At 51.8% G+C, this 20,255-nt stretch overlaps 1 protein-coding gene across 1 annotated transcript in view; it reads left to right on the top strand.

Annotated features, from left to right (window-relative positions):
• HDGFL3 (HDGF like 3) overlaps positions 1 to 20,255 on the top strand; it is a 99,286-nt gene that overhangs the window by 61,816 nt on the left and 17,215 nt on the right. The window contains exons 4-5 of the mRNA XM_075345845.1: positions 3,314 to 3,325; positions 4,094 to 4,249. Of these exons, the coding sequence (XP_075201960.1) occupies positions 3,314 to 3,325; positions 4,094 to 4,249 (168 nt within the window). The remainder of the gene's footprint in view (positions 1 to 3,313; positions 3,326 to 4,093; positions 4,250 to 20,255) is intronic.

Below are 20,255 nucleotides of genomic sequence, written 5' to 3'. Positions count from 1 at the left end.
ACTTAGACGATCTGCTTGTCAAGGCACCCTCTCAAGTGGCATGCCAACACAGCCTGAACATTGCTCTGGAGACTCTCCAGAGTTTCGGGTGGATCATCAATTTTCCAAAGTCAAATCTGACACCGGCCCAATCACTGACATATCTTGGCATGGAGTTTCATACTCTCTCAGCGATAGTGAAGCTTCCGCTGGACAAACAGCGTTCACTACAGACAGGGGTGCAATCTCTCCTTCAAGGTCAGTCACACCCCCTGAGGCGCCTCATGCACTTCCTAGGGAAGATGGTAGCAGCTATGGAGGCAGTTCCTTTTGCGCAGTTTCATCTGCGTCCACTTCAATGGGACATTCTCCGCAAATGGGACAGGAAGTCGACGTCCCTCGACAGGAACGTCTCCCTTTCTCGGGCAGCCAAGGCTTCCCTTCAGTGGTGGCTTCTTCCCACTTCTCTGTCGAAGGGGAAATCCTTCCTGCCCCCATCCTGGGCTGTGGTCACGACAGACGCGAGCCTGTCAGGGTGGGGAGCGGTCTTTCTCCACCACAGGGCTCAGGGTACTTGGACTCAGCCAGAGTCCTCCCTTCAGATCAATGTTCTGGAGATAAGGGCAGTGTATCTTGCCCTAAAGGCGTTCCAGCCGTGGCTGGAAGGCAAGCAGATCCGAATTCAGTCGGACAACTCCACAGCGGTGGCATACATCAACCACCAAGGCGGAACACGCAGTCGGCAAGCCTTCCAGGAAGTCCGGCGGATTCTGCTATGGGTGGAAGCCACAGCCTCCACCATATCCGCAGTTCACATCCCGGGCGTAGAAAACTGGGAAGCAGACTTTCTCAGTCGCCAGGGCATGGACGCAGGGGAATGGTCCCTTCACCCGGACGTGTTTCAGGAGATCTGTTGCCGCTGGGGGATGCCGGACGTCGACCTAATGGCGTCCCGGCACAACAACAAGGTCCCGACATTCATGGCACGGTCTCAAGATCACAGAGCTCTGGCGGCAGACGCCTTAGTTCAGGATTGGTCGCAGTTTCAACTCCCTTATGTGTTTCCTCCTCTGGCACTGTTGCCCAGAGTGTTACGCAAGATCAGGTCCGACTGCCGCCGCGCCATCCTCTTCGAAGGGACAAGTCTCAGCGCTCTCTGTGTTTTTTCAGAAGCGCCTAGCCAGACTTCCACAGGTACGCACGTTGCTGCAGGGGGTTTGTCACATAGTCCCTCCTTACAAGCGGCCGTTAGAACCCTGGGATCTGAACAGGGTGCTGATGGCTCTTCAGAAACCACCTTTCGAGCCAATGAAGGATATTTCTCTCTCACGCCTTTCGCAGAAAGTGGTCTTCCTAGTAGCAGTCACATCACTTCGGAGAGTGTCTGAGCTAGCAGCGCTGTCATGCAAAGCCCCTTTCCTGGTGTTTCACCAGGACAAGGTGGTTCTGCGTCCGGTTCCGGAATTTCTCCCTAAGGTGGTATCCCCCTTTCATCTCAATCAGGATATCTCCTTACCCTCTTTTTGTCCTCATCCAGTTCACCAATGTGAAAGGGATTTGCACTTGTTAGATCTGGTGAGAGCACTCAGACTCTACATTTCTCGTACGGCGCCCCTGCGCCGCTCGGATGCACTCTTTGTCCTTGTCGCTGGCCAGCGTAAAGGGTCACAGGCTTCCAAATCAACCCTGGCTCGGTGGATCAAGGAACCAATTCTCGAAGCTTACCGATCTTCTGGGCTTCCGGTTCCCTCAGGGCTGAGGGCCCATTCTACCAGAGCCGTGGGTGCGTCCTGGGCTTTGCGGCACCAGGCTACGGCTCAGCAGGTGTGTCAGGCAGCTACCTGGTCGAGCCTGCACACTTTCACGAAACACTATCAGGTGCATACCTATGCTTCGGCAGATGCCAGCCTAGGTAGGCGAGTCCTTCAGGCGGCGGTTGCCCACCTGTAGGAAGGGGCCGTTTTACGGCTCTATTACGAGGTTTTACTTTACCCACCCAGGGACTGCTTTTGGACGTCCCAATTGTCTGGGTCTCCCAATGGAGCGACAAAGAAGAAGGGAATTTTGTTTACTTAACGTAAATTCCTTTTCTTCTAGCTCCAATTGGGAGACCCAGCACCCGCCCCTGTTCCCTTCGGGCTGTTGTTCTTTGTGTACACATGTTGTTCATGTTGAATGGTTTCAGTTCTCTGAAATTCCTTCGGATTGAATTTACTTTAAACCAATTTATAACTTTTCCTCCTTCTTGCTTTTGCACCAAAACTGAGGAGCCCGTGATGCACGGGGGGGTGTATAGGCAGAAGGGGAGGGGCTTTACACTTTTAAGTGTAATACTTTGTGTGGCCTCCGGAGGCAGAAGCTATAGACCCAATTGTCTGGGTCTCCCAATTGGAGCTAGAAGAAAAGGAATTTACGGTAAGTAAACAAAATTCCCTTCTTTTCCAGTACATGTCACACGGATGTCATCCATGCTGGTGTTAAAAAACGGACCTGTCTCCGTGTGGTTTACGGAGGTGTGAAGATCCCAATTGATTTTAATTAGTATGTGTGTGAACATGTCTCCAGTATGTGTGAAAACGAACACAACACATGGTGGAAAACAGATGTGTGAAGGGGGCCTGAGAGGATTGATTTTTTTTTCTTACATGGCATCCTAGTTGGTTAATTTTTTATTTTTTGTCCTTTTTTCACTGAACTAATAGAACTTATTGCTGGTCTGAATGCTGTCATTTTGATATCACTATTTTCTAGCAGTAGATCTAGAAATAGTCAAAATACTGAGCCCTGTATAACTCTACCCACACCACTAATTGGCAACTTTATGCCCATGTGCAGTGTACACAGAAACCTGCTAATCAGTGGTGGTGATGGGATTATACATGCAGTTGACTAGGAGGCACAAGTCACCTAGTTCAGAAGTGATAATCTCTTGCTGATAAAACACTGATTTTACTGAAACAGCAACACACAGCCTAGTAAGTGACACATCAGTGGCTCGGTCATTACATCATGCTGCCCTCAGATTACATAGCCAAAACCTGCTGACAGATTCCTTTAACTGGTCAAGTCTGATTTGCAAATTATATTGGGATAGGACACGCTCTGAGTCTGATGGACAAGAGACATGGATCCATTTTTAAATTTAATGTGTATAGATTGGTGAAACTCTGGGTCAGTGTACTGTCTGAAAGATAAACTAACAGCAATATGATGTGTTACACGGATGTGTGCAAGTAGCCTGAGGATTACTTACTGATGAAAAATACTGTAGTAAAATGATAAATCGTAAAAAGAAAACGAAATATGATAAGAATGTTTATTGCTGTTTTCACAGATGCATCTGAAGGTGAGCACCACGAACTACAGAAAACAAAACAAGACAGTACAATGAAGACAGGACCTGTTACTGTAATGGAAGTTCTTGCATTAAGATTAAGTAGGTGCAGGTGTGAGCCCACTCAGAAAGAGGTCTGCCTGCAGCTCTATGGAAATCTACCGTCACTGTCTGTGTCCAAACGACCCTTGGGAGAGTTGAATACATCTTTATTACAGCTTCACCACATGGACCTATAGTGGCACAAAAGAACCAGTCCTAGAACACCATAGAACTCCTTCAGTAATATAGGTTCAGTTCTTGATTACCGGCGGTATCTGTCTAAGTGTTTGGCTGGAGGCACACTTGTGTGTGACTCTTGCTAGTATCGGCTCGCACTGCCTGGACCGGCTGCGGCTCTCATGACAGGAGTGGGTCAGCATCATAGAAACACATACAGCGGAGCCGCTCCTGGCAGAAGAGAAGCCAGCCGGTCCAGGCAGTGCGATCCGATACTCACATGAGTCACATGGAAGTGTGACTCCAGCCTTACACTTATAACTCAAAGACTAAGCTGCAGTCACATTATAGCCTCATGAAAATTTCTTTTTTTTCACCATGGATCCTGATCACCAAGAGTGAACTTATCTGTGCATTACAGATTGTTCCTCTTGTTAAATAATTTTCAGTTATAGTCTGGCTTTATTTTCCCCTTTCTCACTTGACCTACAAAGAATGTGTATGTTCCTGGAACTAATCATGCTAATCATTTATTTATTGACCATGTTTATAATTGTCTAGGCAATTCAACAGCAGAGCTCTTCAGAAACTGAAGAAGGAGGAAATGCTGCAGACGGCAGCAGTGGAGAAGAGGGGGATCAGGTGGAAGAGGATGGAAAAGGCAAAAGGAAGAATGAGAAAGCGGGCTCCAAGAGGAAGAAGTCATACACTTCAAAGGTGACATGATTTAAAGTGATATTGCTCATCTAATTTGTTTAAATATTTGTAACTTTGAAAATTTGTAATGTGTTTTTGTAATGTGAAAATTTGTAAGGTTTATTCTTATTATATTGAGAAATTTGGCATATTTGCAGGACTTACTGTAGTTAAAGGCAACGATATATCACAGGAAGGCTACATATTCACACTGGTCGAGCTTGGTCACTATGGAACGATAATTCAGCTACATGCAAGCCGTTCAGCTATCTTTTAATAGTCTGAGCCGGCATTCATAGGAGATTGTGATTTTTGCTATACAGAGCAGTACTAATGCACTGCTCTGTATAGCACAAGCAAACAAATGACCACAGCTTCAAATCCCTTAAGGGGACTAGTAAATACAATAAAAATTGGAACAAAAAATGTTTTTAAAAATATGAAAAAAAAAACCAAGTTCAAATCACCTTCCATTTGCCCTATTGAAAATGAAACAATTAAAAAATACACATATTTAGTATCACTGTGTTCAGAAATGTCCAATTTATCAAACTATAAAATAAATTACTCTGGTCGGTAAACAGTGTAACAAAAAAAAATCTAAACACCCAAACTCCATTTTTGAGGGGCCGTTGCAACATTGCAATAAAATACAATAAGAGTCAATCAAAACATTGTATTCGAAGGTCTGCTGATAAGTCTTTGGCCTTGTGATTTTTTTTGTTTCTATGGAAACGAATGTTACATCACATGAAAGCCTTATGTGTCTAATATATGTTTTCAAAATTTTGTGTTTGTTGCTTATGGCAACAGTGTTCTACGCACTCGGGAAAACAAAATGGCGGAGTCTAATGCGATGTTCACAGCAACTGAGAGCAGAGGAGTGATAAAATTCTTGTTTCTGCAAGGAAAGTCCGTGAAGGATATTTATGGTGATATGTCGCAGACATTGGGGGATCAATGCCCTTCATATTTCACAGTTAAGAACTGGGTTGCCAAATTTAAAACGGGCCACTGCAGCACCAATGATGAGGAACGTCCTGGACGACCGAGAGTGGTTGTAGTTCCGGAGATCGTCGATGCTGTGCACAACCTCATACTGGAGAATTGATGAATTTCAGCTAAAGCAATAGCAGACATCATGGGGATTTCCCGTGAACATGTTTGTCATTATCTATGAACATTTAAACATGAGGAAGCTATCTGCAAAGTGAGTCCCCAAATGTTTGACAACAGATCAGAGAAGCATGCGAGTGAAAATTTCCCGATCCATTTGTCAGCGTTTACGAACTGATAAGAACTTCCTGGATCAACTGGTCACTATGTATGAGACCTGGATTTATTTGTATGACCCTGAAAACAAGGAGCATTCAAAAGAGTGGAGGCACAGTGGTTCTCCTCGTCCAAAGAAGTTCAGGGTGCAAAAATTAGCCACTAAGGTAATGACGTCTGTGTTCTGGCATAAGGAGTGTGTGCTGCTAGTGGACTACCTTCAAAAGGGTTCCACCATCAATGCATGGTATTACATTGAACTTTTGGACCAATTGAAGGCAGCTCTGAAGGCCAAAAGGCTCGGCAAGCTGTCCAAAGGAATCTTGTTCCTACGAGACAACGCCTCCGGTCACACTGCACAAACGACCACGGCAAAACTGGCAGAGCTGGGCTTCCAGCTGGTTGACCACCCGACCTTATTCACCAGATCTAGCTCCCTCCATCTATTATCTGTTTCCAAACCTGAAGAAACACCTCAAGGGTACCAAATTTCACACCATTTCTGATGCCATGGCTGCTACGGATGCCTAATTTGAGGCACAACCAAAATCCTTCTTTTTGCTAGGCTTACAGAACTAGGAATACCGATGTAAGAAGTGTTTCTTTGTCGCTCCATTGGGAGACCCAGACAATTGGGTGTATAGGCTATGCCTCCGGAGGCCGCACAAAGTATTACACTTAAAAGTGTTAAGCCCCTCCCCTTCTGCCTATACACCCCCCGTGCTCCCACGGGCTCCTCAGTTTTTTGCTTTGTGCGAAGGAGGTCAGACACGCACGCACAGCTCCACAGATTGGTCAGCAGCAGCTGCTGACCATGTCGGATGGAAGAAAAGTGGGCCCATATAGAGCCCCCAGCATGCTCCCTTCTCACCCCACTCTTGTCGGTGGTGTTGTAAGGTTGAGGTATCCATTGCGGGTACGGAGGCTGGAGCCCACATGCTGTTTTTCCTTCCCCATCCCCCTCAGGGCTCTGGGTGAAGTGGGATCCTATCGGTCTCCAGGCACTGAGACCGTGCTTCATCCACAACTCCTGTGGAGCCTGCTGGATAGGAGCCGGGTATCGTTCAGGGACATGGCCCTGCTACTTGGAGGTACTCTGTATCCCTGTGGGGACAGCGCACAGCAACACTCCAGCTTTGCTGGGTGTGCTAGTGCACCGGGGACCACGGCGCTGACCGGGTTAATATGTGCCATTACACACTCAGCGTTGCTGAGTGTGTTTATGTATAGGGACTGCCGCACTGACCGCCGCGGCCATGGAAACACTGCGGCGCGGCTGGGACTTGTAGTGCGCCGGGGACTTTCACGCCGGCCGCGCTTTTACGGCGGCCGCGTTTATTACTAGAGTCCCCGGCTTTTTGCGGCCTAGTTTCCTTTCCTCCCGCCCACAGCCCTGACAGGCAGGGGAAGGGTGGGACGCTGCACAGAACGAGCAGCACTGAGGGCTGGAGCATGCTTTGCATACTCCACCCCTCTCACTGTGCACAGTGCGGGCACCAGTTCCCGCTCTTTCTGGGTCACGCCCACGGCTCCCTCCTTTCCTCAGGACGCCGGCAGCCATTCCTGTCAGCTCCTCGGACGCTGCAGAGGGGGACAAAGTCTGGGAGACCCAGGCAGGGACTCTGGTGGCCTCACAACCGCTTTAGGCGGGTGGTAAGCAGCACCTGTGGTGCTAGCCCCATTGTGCAGTAGTGTAACATTATATGTTTATGGTATATATGTTTTACACTGTATGGTGCACAGTTGATTTCTGGCTATATACCCTATTGTGTTACTCAGGGAAGATAATAGCATGGCGCCCACGAAAGGCAGGGGTGCCAAAACACAGGCTTATTATGTTGCCTGCGCCGCATGTACGACCCCGCTACCGGCAGGTTCCACTGACCCTCATTGTGTGCACTGTTCGGCCCCTGTGGCACTTACTCAGCCGGAGCCTTTGCTAAGAGGGGCCCAGGGGGAGCCACCTGCTAACACTGTTCAGGTGACGGGGACGGAGTTTGCAAAACTCTCTGAGACTATGGCTAAGATACTAGAAGCCTTGCAGTCCAGGCCGGTATCTCAGCACAGGGACTCTGTTGAATCTTTGTTCCCTGGCCCACCTCAGCTGGACCAACAATGTCCTCCCGGGGTATCTCATGGATCCCAGGCTGAGGGTTCTGACACAGACCCCAGCCCCAGATCGACTAAGCGAGCTCGCTTAGATTTTCCCTCGACATCATCATATTGTGCAGGGTCTCAGAGGGGGGAATCTCTGGTTGATGATGCGGAGACAGCTGATCAGGATTCTGATCCTGAGGCCGCTCTCAATCTTGATACTCCGGACGGGGACGCCATAGTGAACGACCTTATTGCGTCCATCAATCGTATGTTGGATATTTCTCCCTCAGCTCCTCCGGTGGAGGAGTCAGCTTCTCAGCAGGAGAAATTCCGTTTCAGGTTTCCCAAGCGTACACCGAGTATGTTTCTGGACCACTCTGATTTCAGAGAGGCAGTCCAGAATCACCATGCTTGTCCAGATAAGCGTTTTTCTAAGCGCCTTAAGGATACACGTTATCCTTTTCCCCCTGACGTGGTCAAAAGTTGGGCTCAGTGTCCCAAAGTGGATCCTCCAATCTCCAGACTGGCAGCTAGATCCATACTTGCAGTGGAAGATGGGGCTTCACTCAAAGATGCCACTGACAGGCAGATGGAACTCTGGTTGAAATCCATCTATGAAGCTATCGGCGCTTCTTTTGCCCCAGCGTTCGCAGCCGTATGGGCGCTACAAGCTATCTCAGCAGGTCAAGCGCAAATTGACGCAGCCACACGCACGTCCGCGCCACAGGTGGCGTCCATAACCACTCAGACGTCGGCATTTGCGTCTTACGCTATTAATGCTGTCCTGGACTCTGCGAGCCGTACGGCGGTTGCAGCCGCCAATTCGGTGGTACTCCGCAGGGCCTTGTGGCTACGGGAATGGAAGGCAGATTCTGTTTCCAAAAAGCGCTTAACCAGTTTGCCAATTTCTGGCGACCGATTGTTTGGCGAGCGTTTGGATGAAATCATCAAACAATCCAAGGGAAAGGATACATCCTTACCCCAGCCCAAACCGAACATACCCCAACAGAGGAAGGGGCAGTCGAGGTTTCGGTCCTTTCGGGGCGCAGGCAGGTCCCAATTCTCCTCGTCCAAAAGGCCTCAGAAAGATCAAAGGAACTCTGACGCATGGCGGTCTAAGTCACGTCCTAAAAAGGCCACCGGAGGTGCCGCTACCAAAGCGGCTTCCTCATGACTTTCGGCCTCCTCACTCCGCATCTTCGGTCGGTGGCAGGCTCTCCCGCTTTTGCGACGCCTGGCTGCCACGGGTAAAAGACCGTTGGGTGAGAGACATTCTGTCTCACGGTTACAAGATAGAGTTCACCTCTCGTCCCCCGACTCGATTCTTCAGGTCATCCCCGCCTCCCGAGCGAGCCGAGGCTCTTCTGCAGGCGCTGGGCACTCTGAAGGCAGAAGGAGTGGTGGTCCCTGTTCCTCTTCAGCAACAGGGCCACGGTTTTTACTCCAACTTGTTTGTGGTCCCAAAGAAGGACGGGTCTTTCCGTCCTGTCCTGGACCTGAAACTTCTCAACAAACACGTAACGACCAGGCGGTTCCGGATGGAATCCCTCCGCTCCGTCATCGCCTCAATGTCCCAAGGAGATTTCCTTGCATCGATCGATATCAAAGATGCTTATCTCCACGTACCGATTGCTCCAGAGCACCAGCGCTTCTTGCGCTTCGCCATAGAAAACGAACACCTGCAGTTCGTGGCACTGCCGTTCGGCCTGGCAACAGCCCCACGGGTTTTCACCAAGGTTATGGCTACTGTAGTAGCGGTCCTCCACTCTCAGGGTCACTCGGTGATCCCTTACTTGGACGATCTCCTGATCAAGGCACCCTCTCAAGAGGCATGCCAACACAGCCTCGACGCTACCCTGGAGACTCTCCAGAGTTTCGGGTGGATCATCAATTTTCCAAAGTCAAATCTGACACCGGCCCAATCGCTCACATACCTTGGCATGGAGTTTCATACCCTCTCAGCGATAGTGAAGCTTCCGCTGATCAAGCAGCGGTCACTACAGACAGGGGTACAATCTCTCCTTCAAGGCCAGTCACACCCCTTGAGGCGCCTCATGCACTTCCTGGGGAAGATGGTGGCAGCAATGGAGGCAGTTCCTTTCGCGCAGTTTCACCTGCGTCCTCTTCAATGGGACATCCTACGCAAATGGGACAGGAAGCCGACGTCCCTCGACAGGAACGTCTCCCTCTCTCAGGCGACCAAAGCTTCCCTTCGGTGGTGGCTTCTTCCCACTTCATTATCGAAAGGGAAATCCTTCCTACCCCCATCCTGGGAGGTGGTCACGACGGACGCGAGTCTGTCAGGGTGGGGAGCGGTTTTTCTCCACCACAGGGCTCAGGGTACGTGGACCCAGCAAGAGTCCTCGCTTCAGATCAATGTTCTGGAAATACGGGCAGTGTATCTTGCCCTGAAAGCGTTCCAGCAGTGGCTGGAAGGCAAGCAGATCAGAATTCAGTCGGACAATTCCACAGCGGTGGCATACATCAACCACCAAGGCGGCACACGCAGTCGGCAAGCCTTCCAGGAAGTCCGGCGGATTTTGATGTGGGTGGAAGCCACGGCCTCCACCATCTCTGCAGTTCACATTCCAGGCGTGGAAAACTGGGAAGCAGATTATCTCAGTCGCCAGGGCATGGACGCAGGGGAATGGTCCCTTCACCCGGACGTGTTTCAGGAGATCTGTTGCCGCTGGGGGGTGCCGGACGTCGACCTCATGGCGTCCCGGCACAACAACAAGGTACCGACGTTCATGGCACGGTCTCAAGATCCCAGAGCTCTGGCGGCAGACGCCTTAGTTCAGGATTGGTCGCAGTTTCAGCTCCCTTATGTGTTTCCTCCGCTGGCACTGTTGCCCAGAGTGTTACGCAAGATCAGGGCCGACTGCCGCCGCGTCATCCTCGTCGCTCCAGACTGGCCGAGGCGGTCGTGGTACCCGGATCTGTGGCATCTCACGGTCGGCCAACCGTGGGCACTACCAGACCGACCAGACTTGCTATCTCAAGGGCCGTTTTTCCATCTGAATTCTGCGGCCCTCAACCTGACTGTGTGGCCATTGAGTCCTGGATCCTAGCGTCTTCAGGGTTATCTCAAGACGTCATTGCCACTATGAGACAGGCTAGGAAACCAACGTCCGCCAAGATCTACCACAGGACGTGGAAAATTTTCCTGTCGTGGTGCTCTGCTCAGGGTTTTTCTCCCTGGCCTTTTGCCTTGCCCACTTTTCTGTCCTTCCTTCAATCTGGACTGGAAAAGGGTTTGTCGCTCGGCTCCCTTAAGGGACAAGTCTCAGCGCTCTCTGTGTTTTTCCAGAAGCGCCTAGCCAGACTTCCACAGGTACGCACGTTCCTGCAGGGGGTTTGTCACATCGTTCCTCCTTACAAGCGGCCGTTAGAACCCTGGGATCTGAACAGGGTGCTGCTGGTTCTTCAGAAACCACCATTCGAGCCAATGAGAGATATTTCTCTCTCACGCCTTTCGCAGAAAGTGGTTTTTCTAGTAGCAGACACTTCACTTCGGAGAGTGTCTGAGCTAGCAGCGCTGTCATGCAAAGCCCCTTTCCTGGTTTTTCACCAGGACAAGGTGGTTCTGCGTCCGGTTCCGGAATTTCTCCCTAAGGTGGTATCCCCCTTTCATCTCAATCAGGATATCTCCTTACCTTCTTTTTGTCCTCATCCAGTTCACCAATGTGAAAAGGATTTGCACTTGTTAGATCTGGTGAGAGCACTCAGACTCTACATTTCTCGTACGGCGCCCCTGCGCCGCTCGGATGCACTCTTTGTCCTTGTCGCTGGCCAGCGTAAAGGGTCACAGGCTTCCAAATCAACCTTGGCTCGGTGGATCAAGGAGCCAATTCTCGAAGCCTACCGTTCGGCTGGGCTTCCGGTTCCCTCAGGGCTGAAGGCCCATTCTACCAGAGCCGTGGGCGCGTCCTGGGCTTTGAGGCACCAGGCCACGGCTCAGCAGGTGTGTCAGGCGGCTACCTGGTCGAGCCTGCACACTTTCACGAAACACTATCAGGTGCATACCTATGCTTCGGCGGATGCCAGCCTAGGTAGACGAGTCCTTCAGGCGGCGGTTGCCCACCTGTAGGAAGTGGCCGTTTTACGGCTCTCTTACGAGGTATTATTTTACCCACCCAGGGACTGCTTTTGGACGTCCCAATTGTCTGGGTCTCCCAATGGAGCGACAAAGAAGAAGGGAATTTTGTTTACTTACCGTAAATTCCTTTTCTTCTAGCTCCAATTGGGAGACCCAGCGCCCGCCCCTGTTTTTTTGTGTACACATGTTGTTCATGTTGATTGGTTTCAGTTCTCCGATATTCCTTCGGATTGAAGTTACTTTAAACCAGTTTATAATTCTTTTTCCTCCTTCTTGCTTTTGCACCAAAACTGAGGAGCCCGTGGGAGCACGGGGGGTGTATAGGCAGAAGGGGAGGGGCTTAACACTTTTAAGTGTAATACTTTGTGCGGCCTCCGGAGGCATAGCCTATACACCCAATTGTCTGGGTCTCCCAATTGGAGCTAGAAGAAAAGGAATTTACGGTAAGTAAACAAAATTCCCTTCGTTTGCCATCAGTGGAGAGTATGTGGAATAAATGTAAAGTGTCATCATCCTAACTCGTTTCTTTCTAGGTAAAGCCAAAAACTTATCAGCAGCTCCTCGTATACCCCAAATTGGTATCAGTAAAAATGTCAGATTGGTGCACAAAAAATATGCCATCACTTAGCCCCAAATCATGAAAAAATAAAAAGTTACAGTTCTCGGAAAATGGCGCCAAAAGCTAAATATTTTTTTTTTCACCACTGAAATGAAAAGAAAACTATACATGTTTGATATCTAAGTTGTTTTATTGACCTGATGAATCACACTGCCAGATCAGCAGTACCATATAGTGAACGTGGGAAATTAAAAAAAACCAAACAATTGTGGAATTGCTCTTTTTTTGCAATTTCACCGCATTTAGAACTTTTTCCCCGTTTTCCAGTATACTGTATAGTAAAATTAATTACTTCATTCAAAAGTACAACTCGTTCTGAAAAAACAAGCCCTCATATATCTATATTGATGGAAACATAAAAGAAAGTTATGGCTTTCTTTGTCGCTCCATTGGGAGACCCAGACAATTGGAGACCCAGACAATTGGGTGTATAGCTTCTGCCTCTGGAGGCCACACAAAGTATTACACTTTTAAAAAAGTGTAACCCCTCCCCTCTGCCTATACACCCTCCCGTGGATCACGGGCTCCTCAGTTTTATGCTTTGAGTGGAAGGAGGCACACATCCACTCATGCATTCTCATACATAGTTATGACGGATGGAAGAAAAGAGGACCCCGATGGGGTCCCCGGCATGTTCCCTTCTCACCCCACTATGTCGGCGGTGTTGTTAAGGTTGAGGTACCCATTGCGGGTACAGAGGCTGGAGCCACATGCCGTCTCCTTCAACATCCCTTATGCGGCTCTGGGAGAAGTGGGATCCTAAGCGGTCATCCACGTGCTGGGACCGTGCTCCATCCGCAGCCCCTGGTGGAACCTGCCGGTCCGAGCTTCTTCACCCCCAGGGACCGGGCCCTGCAACTGGAAGGTACTCTGTGTCCCCATGTGTGGACTGTACAGGGAGGGAGGTCGCTCCTTCTCCCCGGAAGCCGCGGTAGTTCCGTCCGCAGTTTTTTTCGGCGGACTTCCGCGCCGACCGTGCCTGCTTGTCGGGCACGGCCTTAAATTTAGTCCCCGGCTTCGCCGCGGCTAGTCGAGCAAAATCCTGCCCCCGGACCTGCCTGTCAGGGGTTAGGGCGGGATTACCGACGTGACGTCGGCTCTGAGGGCTGGAGCATCTTTGCATGTCTCCCCCCACCCTCATTGACCACTTGGGGACTCCAGATTCCCGCTCTTTGCTGGCGCCGCCCTCGGCTCCACACCCCCCCTGAGAGCTCCGGCAGCCATTTTTAGCATTCTGCCGGTGGATGCTACTCAGCGGCAAAGCTCTGCAGCTCTGGGGGATCCAAGACAGGGAATCTGGAGGACACACTCCGCTCGTTAGCGGTTGGTAAGCCACACCGGTCACCCGGTGTTGGTCCCCCTAGGGTGCCGAGATATATATAGATATATATATATCTGTTCGGAAAGGCTGTATACCCTTTTCCCATATACCCTCAGTGGTCACTCTCCTAAGAGACAACAGCATGTCGTCCACAAGGAGCAAAGCTACTAAGGCACAGACTTTTTTCGCGGCCTGTACCTCTTGTGGGGCTATGTTGCCTGCGGGATCCACCTACCCCCACTGTGATCAATGCTCGACTCCTGCCACGCTTGCTCAGCCGGAGCCTCGGGCACTTGTGGGCCCCTTGGCTCATGTAGATCCCCCGGCTCCCCCTGAGCAGTCTGCAGGGACAGAGTCACCGTCGTTGGCCTCTTTCGCTGCGACACTCTCCCAGTCACTTTCTCAATCCATTGCACAGTCTATGGACAAATGGTCATCTAAGCTCCTTGAGGCTTTGCAGTCCAGACCGGGCCCCTCACAGGCCCCGGCCCCTGTTAGTTTGTCTCCTCCAGGCCCCTCTCTGTCCGCGCCGCAGCGCGCTCCCAGGATAGCCTCTAGGTCCCAGGCGGAGGACTCCTGCCCAGATCGCAGCCCCAGGCCGGCTAAGCGGCCTCGCTGGGACTTTTCCCCGGCCTCCTCACGCTGCTCTGGATCCCAGCTTGATGACTCTCAGGAAGACGAGACGGACGTGGGAACTCAGGGCTCTGACCCTGACTTCACCCTTAACCTTGATGCCCCTGAGGGGGACGCCTTGGTAAATGATCTTATCTCGTCCATCAACCAGGTGCTGGATCTCTCACCCCCACATCCTCCTGCAGAGGAGCCGGCTTCTCAGCAGGAGAAACACCAATTTCGATTCCCCAAACATACGCGCAATACGTTTTTTGATCACTCTAACTTCAGGGACGCTGTCCAGAAGCCCAGAGCGGTCCCGGACAAGCGCTTTGCTAAACGGCACACTGACACGCGTTACCCCTTTTCACCTGAAGTCGTTAAGGGCTGGGCACACTCTCCCAAGGTGGATCCTCCAGTCTCTAGATTGGCTGCTAGGTCCGTTGTGTCTGTTGCCGATGGCGCATCCCTGAAGGATGCCACTGACACACAGATAGAGCTCTTGGTGAAGTCTATTTATGAGGCCACGGGCGCGTCTTTCGCCCCGGCCTTTGCGGCCGTGTGGGCTCTCCAAGCAATCTCGGCATGTCTGACTGAGATTAATGCCGTCACGCGGAATTCTGCTCCGCAGGTTTCTTCCTTGACCTCTCAGGCATCAGCATTTTCGTCCTACGCCATGAACGCCGTCCTGGACTCCGCTAGCCGTACGGCTGTGGCATCCGCTAACTCCGTGGCAGTCCGCAGGGCCATGTGGCTGCGCGAATGGAAAGCAGACTCTGCTTCCAAAAGGTTCTTAACTGGTTTGCCTTTTTCTGGCGACCGTTTGTTTTTCGAACGGTTGGATGAGATTATTAAGGAATCCTCGGGAAAGGACTCCTCCTTACCCCAGTCCAAACCTCCTTACCCCAGTCCAAAAATCCAATCGAGGTTTCGGTCCTTTCGTCCCTCCGCCAAGACCCAATCCTCGTCGTCCAACCGGCCGGAGAAAGGCCAAAGGAACTCCTATGCGTGGCGGTCCAAGTCACGCCCCCAAAAGGCCGCGGGAGGCACTGCCTCCAAGACGGCCTCCACATGACTCTCTGCCTCATCTAACCACATCCTCGGTCGGTGGCAGGCTCTCCCGCTTTGGCGACGCCTGGTGGCCACACGTTCAAGACCGATGGGTGAGAGACATTCTGTCTCATGGTTACAGGATAGAGTTCAACTCTCGTCCTGCGGCTCGTTTCTTCCGAACCTCCCCACCCCCCGCACAGGCCGACGCACTTTTTCAGGCAGTGGACGCTCTAAAGATAGAGGGAGTTGTGATTCCCGTTCCCCTTCAGGAACGTGGTCGCGGATTTACTCCAACTTGTTCGTGGTACCAAAAAAGGACGGGTCATTCCGTCCCGTTCTGGACCTCAAGCTGCTCAACAGACATGTGAGAACCAGACGGTTTCGGATGGAATCTCTCCGCTCAGTCATCGCCTCGATGTCACAAGGAGACTTCCTAGCATCGATCGACATCAAAGATGCTTATCTCCATGTGCCGATCGCACCCGAACATCAACGTTTCCTGCGTTTCGCCATCGGGGACGAACACCTCCAGTTCGTGGCATTGCCTTTCGGCCTGGCGACAGCCCCACGGGTTTTCACCAAAGTCATGGCATCCGTCGTGGCGGTCCTGCACTCTCAGGGCCACTCGGTGATCCCTTACTTGGACGATCTCCTAGTCTTGGCCCCTTCTCTGGTGGCGTGTCAACAAAGTCTTACCGTCACTCTGGCGACTCTCCAGCAGTTCGGGTGGATCATCAATTTCCCGAAATCCAAGTTGACGCCGACCCAATCACTGACTTACCTCGGGATGGAATTTCATACCCAGCCAGCGTTAGTCATGCTACCGCGGGACAAACAGCTTTCTCTGCAGGCGGGGGTGCAGTCACTTCTTCGGAGTCAGTCACACCCCTTAAGGCGCCTCATGCACTTCCTGGGGAAGATGGTTGCAGCTATGTTGGCAGTGCCGTTCGCACAATTCCATCTACGGCCACTCCAATGGGACATTCTTCGCAAATGGGACAAGAGTGCTGCTTCCCTCGACAAGAACATCTCTCTTTCCCTCGCAACCAAAACATCACTTCAGTGGTGGCTCCTACCCTCATCTCTGGCCCGGGGAAAATCCTTCCTACCCCCAACCTGGGCCGTGGTCACCACGGACGCGAGCCTGTCAGGTTGGGGAGCGGTTTTTCTCCACCACAGGGCTCAAGGAACCTGGACTCCAATAGAATCGTCCCTTCAGATCAATATCCTGGAGATAAGGGCAGTATATCTAGCCCTATTGGCTTTCCATCGGTGGCTGGAGGGCAGGCAGATCCGAATCCAGTCGGACAACGCCACTGCCGTCGCCTACATCAACCACCAAGGCGGCACTCGCAGTCGTCAAGCCTTCCAGGAAGTCCGGCGGATTCTGCAGTGGGTGGAAGACACAGACTCCACCATCTCCGCAGTTCACATCCTGGGCGTAGAAAACTGGGAAGCAGATTTTCTCAGTCGTCAGGGCATGGACGCGGGGGAATGGTCTCTTCACCCAGACGTGTTTCGAGAGATCTGTCGCCGCTGGGGAACGCCGGACGTCGATCTCATGGCGTCACGACACAACAACAAGGTCCCGGCCTACATGGCACGGTCTCAGGATCACAGAGCTCTGGCAGCGGACGTTTTCGTCCAGGATTGGTCGCAGTTTCGACTGCCATACGCGTTTCCCCCTCTGGCGATGCTGCCCAGGGTACTACGCAAGATCCGGTCCGAATGCCGTCGCGCCATTCTCGTCGCTCCAGACTGGCCGAGGCGGTCGTGGTATCCGGATCTGTGGCATCTCACGGTGGGTCAACCGTGGGCACTTCCAGACCGCCCAGACTTGCTATCACAAGGCCCGTTTTTCCATCTGAATTCTGTGGCCCTCAACCTGACTGTGTGGCCATTGAGTCCTGGCTCCTAGCGTCTTCAGGGTTATCTCAGGATGTCATTGCCACCATGAGACAAGCCAGGAAACCAACGTCCGCCAAGATCTATCACAGGACTTGGCAAATCTTCTTATCCTGGTGCTCTGATAACGGTTTTCCTCCATGGCCGTTTGCATTACCCACATTTCTTTCATTCCTACAATCTGGAATGGACAAGGGTTTGTCCCTCGGCTCTCTCAAGGGCCAAGTGTCGGCGCTCTCCGTGTTTTTTCAAACCCGTCTAGCCAGGCTTCCGCAGGTCCGCACGTTCCTGCAGGGGGTTTGCCACATGGTTCCACCTTACAAACGTCCGTTGGAACCTTGGGATCTTAACAGGGTCCTGACGGCTCTTCAAAAGCCGCCTTTTGAGCCGCTGCGGGATGTCTCTCTCTCCAGTCTTTCTCAGAAGGTGGCCTTCCTGGTGGCAGTCACATCACTTCGCAGAGTGTCTGAGCTTGCAGCGCTGTCATGCAAAGCTCCCTTGCTGGTTGTCCACCAGGATAAGGTGGTTGTGCGTCCTGTCCCGGAATTTCTCCCTAAGGTGGTATCCCCTTTTCATCTAAATCAGGATATCTCCTTGCCTTCCTTTTGCCCTAATCCAATTCACCAGTGTGAAAAGGATTTGCACTCTTTGGATCTAGTGAGAGCACTCCGGGTCTACGTGTCTCGCACGGCGCCCCTGCGCCGTTCAGACGCGCTCTTTGTCCTTGTCGCTGGCCAGCGTAAGGGATCTCAGGCCTCCAAGTCAACCTTGGCTCGGTGGATCAAGGAACCGATTCTCGAGGCCTACCGTACTTCTGGGCTTCCGCTCCCTTCAGGGTTGCAAGCCCATTCTACCAGAGCCGTAGGTGCGTCCTGGGCATTGCGGCACCAGGCGACGGCTCAGCAGGTGTGTCAGACAGCTACGTGGTCTAGTCTGCACACTTTCACGAAGCACTATCAAGTGCATACCTATGCTTCGGCAGACGCCAGTCTAGGTAGGCGAGTCCTCCAGGCGGCGGTTGCCCACCTGTAAGAGGGGGCCGTTTTCGGCTCTTTTTATTCAGGTATTGTTTTACCCACCCAGGGACTGCTCTTGGACGTCCCAATTGTCTGGGTCTCCCAATGGAGCGACAAAGAAAAAGGGAATTTTGTTTACTTACCGTAAATTCCTTTTCTTCTAGCTCCTATTGGGAGACCCAGCACCCGCCCCTGTGCCCTTCGGGCTGGTTGTTCTTTTGTGTACACATGTTGTTGATGTTGATTTGTTCTTTGGGTTCATGGTCTTCAGTTCTCCGAACATCCTTCGGATTGAATTTACCCTAGACCAATTTATATGTTTTCTCCTTCCTACTTTTGCACCAAACTGAGGAGCCAGTGATCCACGGGAGGGTGCATAGGCAGAGGGGAGGGGTTACACTTTTTTAAAAGTGTAATACTTTGTGTGGCCTCCAGAGGCAGAAGCTATACACCCAATTGTCTGGGTCTCCAATTGGCTGGGTCTCCCAATAGGAGCTAGAAGAAAAGGAATTTACGGTAAGTAAACAAAATTCCCTTTTTTGGAAAACGAGGAGGAAAAAATGGAAAATGGCAAAGTCATGAGGGAGTTAAGGGTGGAAAAGTTCTGAAATAATTTTTCTTTTTATGACTTTTGTTACAATTTTTTTTTTTCCATATCAAACACTTGGCATGTTCACAGTGATGTGTAGATATTGTATATAGAGCTGCTTTTAAACCTTTCAAATGCCATTTTCAATCAGTGACAGCAGAATTTAAATGGCTTGCTTGCTGGTGCGCATGTGTACTTCCCCTCCATTGGTTTTCATGGCAGCTGGGGGCTTTCTGCCATCCCGCTCCTCCTGTAATTTCCCTATATACTGCAAAAATGTTGTATTGCAGTATCTATATATATATCTATAATTTCCTTATTCTGTCTGTCTGTCTTGCTCCAAAATTGTGTCCTTACGGTGACAAACAGCGGATTGGCCGCTGGGCTCGCCATGGCCCCGCCCCCCCCGCACGGATTGGCCGCTCGCCTCGGCTCCACCCCCTCAGACGGATTGGCCTCTAGCCCCAGCCCCCTGCACGCATTGGCAACTCAACCACGCCCCGCCCCCCTCATGCATTGCACGCTCGCTCTGGCCCCGCCCCCCACACGCATTCCCCGAACCGACTCCCAGGTGAGTGCTGTACCCCCGGGAGCCCACATCAGCGTACGCTGGTGTGGGCTCCCGTGCGAGCCGGGGGCGGGGTACGCTGGTAACCATGTAATATTGTAGCATGGTTACCAGCATACACCGGCTCCCAGGTGAGCGCATCAAGGTCCTGCAGCGGCGGAACACACACACACGCACACACATAAGAACAGACACACACACACACACACATCAGATCACACTCACTCTCACACACACCTCACACACACATCAGATCGCATCCACGCACTCACAACATCCCGTGATATCGCTTGCTTCTCGGCGGCGATCCTGTGCGTGCAGTGATCTTCCAGGACCTGCCGGAGGATCACATGGCCGGAAGCATGTGGTATCTCCGGATGTTGTGATTGTGTGAGCGCTGTGCGATATCGTCAGTGTGTGTGCGTGTATGCGATCGGATGTGTGTGAGTGTGTTCTGATGTGTGAGTGTGTGTGTGTGAGTGTATGCGATCGGATCTGTGACTGTCGGCAGAGGAGCATGGCGTGCAGCACAGCTGCTGGGACCGCCCACCGGTGGGCACAGGGAGAAGTGGGGGGTGTGTGTGAGTGTATGCGATCAGATGTGTGCGTGTATACTGTCTGATGTGTGACTGTGGAGCACGATGGGGGGTGCACAGCATGGGGAATGGAGCACGATGGGGAGTGCGCAGCATGGGGGATGGAGCACGATGGGGAGTGCGCAGCATGGGGGATGGAGCACGATGGGGAGTGCGCAGCATGGGGGATGGAGCACGATGGGGGGTGCGCAGCATGGGGGATGGAGCACGATGGGGAGTACGCAGCATGGGGGATGGAGCACGATGGGGAGTGCGCAGCATGGGGGATGGAGCACGATGG

Source organism: Anomaloglossus baeobatrachus, chromosome 4 (genome assembly GCF_048569485.1).
Source record: "Anomaloglossus baeobatrachus isolate aAnoBae1 chromosome 4, aAnoBae1.hap1, whole genome shotgun sequence".
Lineage (NCBI taxonomy): Eukaryota > Metazoa > Chordata > Amphibia > Anura > Aromobatidae > Anomaloglossus > Anomaloglossus baeobatrachus.
The sequence above is the reverse complement of the archived record's forward strand: the minus strand, read 5'-3'. Positions and strand labels throughout refer to the sequence as shown.